Source organism: Acyrthosiphon pisum, chromosome A1 (assembly GCF_005508785.2).
Source record: "Acyrthosiphon pisum isolate AL4f chromosome A1, pea_aphid_22Mar2018_4r6ur, whole genome shotgun sequence".
NCBI classification, from domain to species: Eukaryota; Metazoa; Arthropoda; class Insecta; order Hemiptera; family Aphididae; genus Acyrthosiphon; species Acyrthosiphon pisum.
Genome location: NC_042494.1, coordinates 33,347,746 through 33,358,955, shown reverse-complemented (window position 1 = coordinate 33,358,955; position 11,210 = coordinate 33,347,746). Strand labels below are relative to the sequence as shown.

Genomic DNA, 11,210 nt, shown 5'->3' with positions numbered 1-11,210 from the left:
TACTCAATAACATTTAATTTTTCATTATTTGGTATATTATCTATAGCTTCAGCTACATCTTTATCAGCTTCTTCTTCAATTTCATTTTTTTAAAAATTTAAAAATTGCTGAATAATTGTTTATCATTGAATGACAATTTCGATATTGACAAACCTATCGCGTATCATAAACTCTTATTACATTGCCTTTCTTTAATCCTAATTCAGTCTGAATTTCAAGTAATTTTGAGTTGTTACTTGGTCGAGAAAAATGCACATAGAGGGACTCCAAAATATTAAAAAAATTTCGAGCAATATAATAAACAAAGTATATAATAATATATTCTAATAAAAAAAATATATATAGTATTATGTGTTAATGTTCTACAAATAGTTAATTAAAGCATATTTTACCTTAATTCCTTTGCACATACCTATCCAGAATCACTAATTTTAACCTGTGAGACATACAATGAGTACCTATATATGGCAGAAGGAAAATATTGTTTTATTTTGACTTGAACACCATTAAGACACCCCGACATTACGCTTGCACCGTCATAAGATTGTGCAACAATTTTTAATGATTTCATGTCAAAATTGAAATGACATAATGATATCTTAAAATAAAATTACATTGTTAAAACTTAAAACTATAGATGAAATTTTAAATTATAAAGACATTGGACATGGGGGTGCTTAAAATAGATTTGGGGGTTTTTAAGCACCCCCTAGCACCCCCGAAGTTGCGCCACTGCTACTTCGTGATCCTAGCTCTCATTATTTTCGATGTACATTGCCGCTCTACTCGCTCACATGCCCTGTTCCAACCCATAGGTATACCTCAAGCCAACTATCTTATTCTTAACAATTTTCTTCAATCGTTCGTCTAATGTGCATTGTTAACTACGCCCCCTCTTTTCACTCTAATTTATATAGGTGTTTATATATACCTATATAAATATATATATGTATTCTGTTTGTATATTCATTAACTGTTCACCATTGTTTTTTAGGATAATATATCCCATGTATTTTATGTGCAAAATAAAATAAATAAATAAATTACTATTATAATACGGACGTTTTGGGACATTTGCATTGTTCAGCATCACGTACATCGTATACCTACGTACCTAGCTTGGTTTCAAATTTTACCGTATTTATCTACATTATTAAAAGCAATAACCACTTTATTCTGTAATTGACTGGCGTCCGTCAGTAAAGTAATGACGTGCCGATGGGTTTCTGAGCAACGTGCGTCAAACCGACTAATAGGTCCTATACTCCTATTTATAAATTTGATGACCAGGATTTAATCTGTATCAATATTTTATAGGTATACCAAGTATAAAATGTTGATAAGAATTTTGAAACGAGAAATATTGGTGAGTAGGTAATTAAAACAATGGATAAGTAGGTAGCCAGTATGTTAGATGTGGACAGTAGAAAAAAACTTGAACTTCATGTTGGTTGAGTACCTACTTACTACTGACTACTATGTAGTAGTAATACTACACTAGTTGTAACTACCTATAGGTACCAATTGGCTATTCTATATTTCTACTAGTGCAGTTAAGTGTACGCATGGAAAACAAAAATATAGCGATGGATATATAAAGACATTTTCTTCTTACAGTGCTTGTTCCGTCCTTGTTCCTGTTCGTACTATAGTACCTTCCTACTAGTGTACTGTATTAGCGTATTACATTCCTGTGTTAAAATGTGTGCTGTAATCACGTTTTCGCAGGTATCGAAACGGTATGAATAATAAATTAATAGAAACTGGTTTCTTACCATGCCGTTTGCCGCTTGGCTGGCGAAACGCAACAAGTCATCCACCGTGAGGAAAACGTTTTCATCGCCGTGGTACAAGTAACAGTTGTTGAAGACGACCATCGGTGGCGGCGGACCCGTCGCGTCCTGCATCGATTCGACTCCCTTGCTATTCGCCGTAGCAGTAAGCTCTGCCGGATCCGTTCGGCCGACGTAAAAGTCGTTGGCGTACCACGATTTGATGCTGACCTATGCACGATAACCCCATACAGTTAATTTTGCATGCTCTTGACCTTTACCCCGAGGGCGATAATCGTCCCTCTTATCCTCAATAATATGGATAGGAAATTGTAGGTGGGCCGCGGGGGGAGGGACATTGGTCCGCCCAAAACATTCAACTTAAATATTTAATGTTGGGTACACACGGGTCATCGATATTTGTCTTTTAGATTCTTGTGTCTTTGGTATAAACTTTATTTTAAAGTTATTTGTATTATTATTTTTTTGTCTAGACTCAGAATAATTAGCTAAAATACTGGGAAGTGGAAATATAATTTTCTTGTTTTTTTAATGTATTATATTTTCTGGAATTTAAACATTTTTTTAAAAACGAATCCAGATCTTAGAATCTATAATTTTTGACCCCTGCTCTGTGAATGTGCTTTGGCGTTCTCTGGATATATAGGTACCTATATTATACAATATACCGTTATAGCTGCCTTAATTTATAGGTATACCCAAATTAAAATCTATCTTAAGCAATTCAATTGTACTTATCAGATTTACTTATTTTGAGTGAACGTTTTAAGTGCGATCAATATGACAAGATGAAGTAATGGAGTCCCAAATATGATTGTTATTTGATAAAAATAATTATTTCTTTAATCTAAAATTATAATATCCTTCAACTGTTTCTTTAATGTTGTCAGGGGTGGATAGGTAGTATTTATGTTACAGGGAAAGTTTAAAGGGGTCCCAAAACTGAAAAAAAAATGTGGTCGCTTCGCTCGCATTAGATATTCAATCTTACACCTTTACCTATAAATAAAATATTTCGTGCGAAAACATATTTTTAGTTTGGCGGGGGACTGGGGAAACGGCATATGAGGAAAATTCTTATTTCGGTTGTAAGAGATTTTTGAAAAACTTCGCGTAAGGTCATACAAATTCGTACAAATTCCGTACTAAATATTTGCTTAGAAGTTACACATAAATAAGTAGTTTTTGGAAATAGGGGGGGGGACGTTTCCCGTTTAGTCCCCACACAAATTATCGTATAACTTCGAAAAAAAATGTGTACGAATTAAGGGTCTTATCGTACAAATTCCGTACTAAATGTCGGCCAAAAAAAAAATTGCAAAAACACAAAAGGGGGGGGGGGGGGTTAGGAAAACATACGAGGATACTTCGGTCTTCGATTAACGATAAAAATGTTATATTCTATGTTAAAGATTCGTAAGCAAATTCTTGACTTGTTGTAGTAGTATTATATTATTAAAAATAACAGTAAGTAATAAAAGTTTATATAAAAAAATGAATAGTTTTAAATTTAAATTATTCCTATTTGGTGAATATTTTATTCTGCAAAAAAACAATGTGTAGACCTGAGTTGGCCCCCCAACATAAACATATAGACGGGGGCCCACAGGAAAAATTCCCTTTTCCACCCCTGAATGTTATATAATTCGGTAAAGCACGATTGAGATATGCTAAATTGCCACATTCACGTTTCCGAAGTTTTGTAATTTATTATTTTTACGTGTTATTACATCAATTATTATTATGATACCAAACTTAAACGAGCCGCAACCGCGAGCCGTGAGCTAAGCCCTGCTTGATCGATAATGTTATTGATTAATAAATTAGTACTGGAGCAATAAATATTAGTTTCTTCCCTAATATAGGTACTACGATTAACACGATTGAGCATAATTTGTCGGCGTATACCAAAGGATATAGAAATACAAAAGAAAACATACTGCCAGATTGAGCATAAAAAAATCTGCGATGTTGCCATTTTCAATTTTGAACTATAATATATGAAAAATATTCAAAATATGGTACGAGTTCAAAAATACCTAACATATTTCATTGTCAATAATAGTCAAATTTAATAGATGTTTGATGCATAATAATAATGGTAAACAAAATAATAAAATATTCATACATGCAGTTTATACTGCCAATCGTGAAGTTAAAATTGATAATAATAATAAATTAAATTTATATACCTTGGGGCTTGGGTATCTGTTTTGAAGCATAAGCGCAATTTGGGTTAAATTTGTGGGGGTGCTAGATTTATGTCGACTTAAGTGGTCAGTGGGGGGCTCTGCCCCCGACACCCCCTCCTTTCTTACAACCTAATGTTTTACACCTTCGCATTAATCTTAATATAAACAATTACCTATAACATAATACACTTTTATCTATATATTATTATTCTGATAGGTACCTATACATATAGGTAATACATGTATTATTATTAATTATTATTATGAAAATGATAAGGTCTTAGAAATAAATGTTTCCAAATGAATCGCGGAAAAAAAGTCCAGAAATATAAATATAAATATCAACACATGTATATTGTACTCCTAATTAGTAATTACCATGTACTATAGGCTATAACAAAATATAATAATATATTATATATTATAATGAAAATAATAATTAATTGTATAAAATATAGATATGATTATATATGAACACATATTATGTATACATCATGATTTATTGTGTTAAAAGTTATGAGTCAAAAAACATCAGTCTTAGGTATATACATAGTACAATAAATTATAAATCAAAAAACATAAGCCTTAGGTATATAAATACTAAAATTTATACAAAAATTACAAAACAGGAGATTGTTTAATATATTTAGATAGCAGATAATAATCATAAACATCAGTCAATTTTTGACTGTAAAATTACAACAATAATAACTCGAAAAAGCATAATACAATAATGAATAAATACAATATAGTCAATAGTCAATAACTGGATAAAACTGTACTAGTAGGACGTGTAGATATTATCTCAATAATCAAGTAATGGAGTAGGTACTATATAGTGTGTCAATATTACCCAGCTATTGATAAATTTTAACATTTTGACTGGTTATATACTATTATACTGGTTATATACTATTATACTGTTTATATAATATATATATATAAATTATATTGGTAAGTACCGAACAATATAAATTAAATATAAATGTAAAAAGGCTTATCAATAGTTGGGTAGTAAAAATGCAATTTATTGACAGGTGGTTCATGGCAGTATCAAACCCCCTATGTAAACTATAATCTTGAGCAACGAAAAAGAAGATCTTATAATATTTTCAATAGAACGAAGAATAACGATGATTATTTATATTATATTTATACATACTAATATTATAGGTACATTTAAATTTTTCAATAGTTATGTAAAAGTATAAGTCATATATTCAGATATATAATTATTTATATTTGAAATTTTAAGATTTTCTTTTATGGAATTACCTATATTGGTCTCTTATACAATTAAAAATTACATTTTACTAGTTCTTATTATTTATGATTATTAACTGTTATAGTAGTATGTATATACCTAAGACTTACTTATGTTTTTTACTTATGACTTATAACACAATATATCATATTGTGTTCATATTTATATTTTTGTTAGATTTACAATCTATTTTTATACAATTAACAATTAATTATTATTAAAACTTTTATATTTATATTTCTGGCCTTTTTTCCGTTAGGTTTTTCTGGGCTTTTTTTCCGTGGGCTTTTTTTCCGCCTACCTTTCCAAATACCTATGGCATAATAGTATTAGTCAATAAAAATTTGATGATGCTATCAAAAATGTTGGGGTGCTAATATGAATATTGGGGGTGCCAAGCATTGTAATTGTGTGGGTTTATGTTGAATTTAATTAATCTTACTCAACTTTTCTGTTAGTGTTACGATCAATAGAGTAACCTGGGATATAATGGCGCATGGGGCAAAATAAACTATTGTGTATAAGTAATTTAATAATATTGCTATCTGGTCAAACATTTTTGTTATTATGATTATGTTATTGAAGCCAAGTGCGATTAAATATTTTTTTCAGCAGTTGATAAAGTTTTGGCGGCAATATGAGGCAAAGTATTAATTTTATTCATCTGATATAATATTTGAGTAGTATTAGTAGTATTAGTAGTATTTAGGTAGTAATAGAAGTAGTAATTTGTACTATATAACGACACGTTAGGTGTTGCTTTTATATATATTCGTTTAGTACAAGTAGGTGACTAAACGTCAATAGGTACTAGTAAAATATTAATATGATAACAACTGAATATACTACAATACTGTTTAATATGCAGAAAATCATAATATTGGGATAAAATGGCTTAGTGGGTTTTGGGGTAAAAGTGCGCAGTATTTCTTACATGATTATTGATTACCTACTATTATAAACATTTAAATTTTCTGGCTTTAAATTGAATGTCTAAACATTCAATTATACCTATTTATTTATTAATTTATTTGAGCTAATGGGTACATTATATCTATGATTTATTAACAAATGATTAAATAATATTATGTAATATTTATCGAATAATTATACTTAAAAAAATTACTTTGACTTAGTATTTTATACTAAATACTGTATTAATAATATATTATATTAGGGACTTTTATATTATGCATGCATATTATATATATTTATATCTGACTATTTGATAAAAATAAAATAGGTAACAATCTTTTAATAAAATAGATTTTTATGAATTAATTTAGCATGCGGCCTATTACCCCATTAGGTGCGCAATTTTACCTTGATACTGGGGTAAAAATACGCATTTGTTATAATTTCTAATTATTTAGAATTTTTGGTATTTGCTTTGGTAAAATCAACTTTTGACCGGAAAATTGAAATCTACATAATATTTATGATAGGAAAACAATATACTTAACAATATTTCTAAAACGTGTATGCTACCACATAACAGCTGTTAAATGTTAGGTGTACCATTATACCCCAGGTTACTCTAATAATCTAACGACTCCATGCAAATTAAGGTGAGGTGAATAAAACTGAGAATTATATGTGCGATAAAAGCTTTCAGTTGCATTGTTAATTTTAAAAAATTAAATAAAACAACAGAAAATAACATGAAAGTTCTTTTAAAATAAAATAATTGTTTGTTTGGCGAAGGGAATTCAGACCAAATAGTTACTTGGCAGAAATTGGCAGTGATTTTCAATATAGGTAGCTGTGGGGATTAAATGTAGTCAGAAAATATAAAATCGTCGTCATGTGGACAGATTGGTATCAATTCATGAAATGCATCAAATACTTGTTAATACTATTTCGGAAATGTGAATGTGGCAACGTCGTATAAAATATATTTTATGCTCAATCGTGTTCCTAAAAAGGTATATGCTCAATCGTGCTTTACCGAAGCGTATATTATGATGGTGAATGATGGGCATTTTCCGTAAAAGGTTAGCCCAGACCGGTATATATCAAGCGTATTGTATAATAATCTCACCTTTCTCAGGTAAGTCTGCAAGTCACCCAACTGACAGTACTCGACGACCAGCATGCATCGCCGGTTGGCGTCCAGACAACATCCGATCATGGACACAATGTTCGGATGCTTTCCGACCTTCTGCATGAGCAGTATCTCACGTAAAAACTCGTCCAAGTCTCTGCCGCTGGGTCGGTCCCGGAGTGACTTAACGGCCACCGAACACGAGCGGCCATCGGCCGTCTTCAGCGTGCCCTTCCTGACAACGCCAAAGTGGCCGTGACCCAGGAACACGTCGGACACGGTGACCGCGTCATCGTCCAGCAACACGTCCACGTCGTCCAGCCCTTTGAGCACGGTCATGTCGTAACCGTCCGCTGAAGTACCGCCTTTATTATTACCGCAATCCGAGCCGGCCGCCGCGCGCTGGTGCAAGCGCCGTCTAACGACTAACGCGGTGCTGAACGCCAAAAAACCGAGCAGCGTGACCGTCGCCCACAGCAGATAGAACAATAATTGGCGTCGACTCATGAACTCGGTCCCGTTGATGCTGCGCTTCAGAAACACCACAAAATGATGGCTTTGTCCGATGCGTGAAAATGCCTGCACGCTCGTATAGCACCCGTTGCCAAGTGGTATGTCGTCGAACGACGCCACGTACTCAGAGAAGCCCGATGCGCTCTTCACCGTGTTCGGCGACGACTCGACAGTCGAAATTATGTAGTCCTTGCCTGACACGTTCTTTTCCTCATTGTCCAACTTGACCGTGAAGTAGTCTACGCCCCGGCCATCCGTGTTCGGACTCTTCCAGCGCACCTGGGCGTCATATCTGTCCTTATGAGTGCTCCGCACTGACGGCGTGTCGGACAGCTTTATGTCGTACGGTTCTCCCGGAGCTATAATACAGTAGATATGATATTTAGTATTATATTGGGTTGACGGTTTTTTTCAGTAACCAGTTAACCGGTGAGCAAGCTATTACTCAAATATCACTTGAACGGTAAACCGTAATAGTAATAGGTACCCAATTATACCTATTACAGTAGTAATATAATTACGAAGATACCTATAACGGTTATTGGGTTCATCGTCCACGGCTTGACACCATTGACGGGGTTTTTCGGTGTACTAGTTCTAATACCGGTATCAGATTTAAATTCCCTAGATATACGCGAATGGCCGTTATCCAGTACAGCTTGAAAGGACACGGAGCAATAGAGTCTCTCATCTCTTCTTTAAAAAAAATATTTATGCGTATCTATCCCTTTTAATAACCAGTTATATCCAAATCAATAAGACATTTCAATATCCAGGTACGCACTTTTTTTTACATTTTTGCATCCTTCTACTATTTTTTAAGCTTCAAATCAAGCAATAAGTATTATTAGGTATATACTAATCATGTACTGATGTATGACAGCCCGATTTTTTAGTAAAAACCTAAATCAGAACATTTTTAAAATTTAACCAACTCAAGTTTATTTAACAACTGTACAATATTTTTTTATTCCAACCAGGAATTAATAAAATTTTATATCAAATTACCAAATTAGCCATATAGGTAACTACCAAATTTTTAAATAAAAAAAAGGAGGGTAAGTGGATGTCGCTCTGCTGTACAGTAGATTACAAGTGGGTCACTGTATAATGGATGGTATTAAATTTGAATTCAATGATATAATATCATTGTATAAGAAAAACGATTCTGAGCGAAGACGGTATGTCAGTCTATAGGTATAAGACATATTATATACTTGTCTATGGTATTAAAAAAAATTGACCTATAATAGGTATACCTATAATAAATTCTAAATTAATCATATCACAATATTCATTAGGTATTTAATATAACACGTTATACATCAACAACAAGTCGTGATACTATCATAGATATATAATAGTATACTTTAGAAGTTTCATGTACCCACGAATAATATTATACAATCGCAACAAAATAACTAAAATAGTTATTCTAGGTATTTTAATATGTAATTTCGTCCAAATTTGAACTTAAAATGAGTATAAAAATAAACTGTGCTTATGTGTTTTATCAAATGTAAAAGGTATTCTAAAATTTTTTGGATCGACATATTTATGTGAGGCTGTTTTTAGTAAGGTAACATTTATAAAAAACAAATACAGAAATCGTTTGAGTGATGTGCATTTGGACAATTTACTGCGGTTGTCAACATCAAATACAACCGTAAACATAAACAAGATTATAAAAGAAACAGAAAGGTACCGTCAATCAACATCAAAACAACATTAAATCAAATAAATTATTTTTAATTAAAAAAATATATAAATTTAATGAACTAGTATAATAATATGAATGATTTGTATTTTGTATAAAAAAAACTTTGAATTTAAATTTAAAATTACAATTATAAATTCAAGAAAAACATTTGTGTCATTCATGTACTTTTTCCTACAATACCCTTTTCTAACAATATATATATAATTGTTATGTTTTTAATTACAAACTTACCCCCACCCAAATACAATCCCATCCCAGAACAGTTAAGAGTCATCATAGTTGAAAAACGTAGAGCCCGAGCTCTTTACCAACGTACTCGCTTACCCTCTCATAAACAAAATTATAACCGTTTAGCAAACTCATTGAAAAAACTGATCGCTAAACACAAGGATACAGTTCTCACTCATAATTTAACCAATCTTACTCCAAAAGATGGCAGTCTTTGGAAAGCTACTAAGAAAGTCTTACGCTATAAAGCTTCTAATCTACCATTAAAAAAATCCGACGGGAGTCTAACCACCTCTGATTTAGAAAAAGCTGAGCTATTCAAACTACACCTCTCTGAGATATTTCACCCACACTTAGATATTGTAGATTTAGAAAACACTAATGTTGTGAATACTGCTCTTGATGCTCCTCTTCAACCCTCGCCACCAGTTAAATCTTTCTCACCTAATGAAGTCAAATATCTTATACATCTCATACATAAATACCCACGCAATAAGTCTCCTGGTTTCGACCTCATTACGTCTGAAGTTGCTAAAAATCTACCAAAAAGGGCCATTGTTCACCTAACTCATATATACAATTCAATACTCATACTTTCATATTTTCCACTGCTTTGGAAATTTTCAAATATAATCATGATCTAAAAGCCAAATAAACCCCCTGATTCTACCGCTTCCTACAGACCAATAAGTCTCCTACCTTTCTTTGCAAAAATCCTAGAAAGACTACTGCTCAAACGTATCGCTCCAATCATCGCTGAAAAACAAATCCTCCCCGATTATCAATTTGGTTTTCGTACCTCACATCCAACTATACTCTATTCAGAATAACCTTGCCCACTTTCGCGCACGCCACTGAGCCGCCGGCAGCCGTCAGACCCCCTGGCGAAAGTCAGGAGCGCTGTGATTGGTCGTTAGTTGTCGACGGCTTCCGTCACCGGTCGCTATCGTATACGTATACACCTGCGGGACGTCGGCGGGGGTGTTGCTGCAAACATCAGCACCAACTGGTGGCAACAGACATGCGCGAACTCGACGAGTTTTCGTCGATCGAGTGGGCAAGGTTATTCTGAATAGAGTATATACACCAAGTCCACCGATTGGTAGATGCAATTTCCTACTCTCTTGAAAAAAAGTTATATTGCACATGTGCTTTCTTAGATATCTCGCAGGCATTTGACCGTGTTTGGCATCAAGGTCTGTTATACAAACTGAAATCCTTCCTACCTACATCCTACTTCCTACTTTTCAAATCTTATCTCTCTGATCGCTTTTTTAAAATTTTCTATGGAACTGCCACGTCTGAAATAGCAAGTATAAATGCTGGAGTTCCTCAAGGTGGCATTTTATCTCCATTACTCTACAATATCTTTGTATCTGATCAACCCACGTCTCCAAACACCTCAGTCGCGGACTACGCGGATGATAAAGTGATTATCTCGATTAACGATGACCCA

General features: G+C 33.1%; 1 protein-coding gene across 1 annotated transcript in view; it reads right to left on the bottom strand.

Annotated features, from left to right (window-relative positions):
- Positions 1 to 11,210, bottom strand: part of LOC100164036 (tyrosine-protein kinase receptor torso) — a 16,434-nt gene that overhangs the window by 803 nt on the left and 4,421 nt on the right. The window contains exons 5-6 of the mRNA XM_008188606.3: positions 7,291 to 8,165; positions 1,776 to 2,003 (exon numbers count right to left, since the gene is read on the bottom strand). Of these exons, the coding sequence (XP_008186828.1) occupies positions 1,776 to 2,003; positions 7,291 to 8,165 (1,103 nt within the window). The remainder of the gene's footprint in view (positions 1 to 1,775; positions 2,004 to 7,290; positions 8,166 to 11,210) is intronic.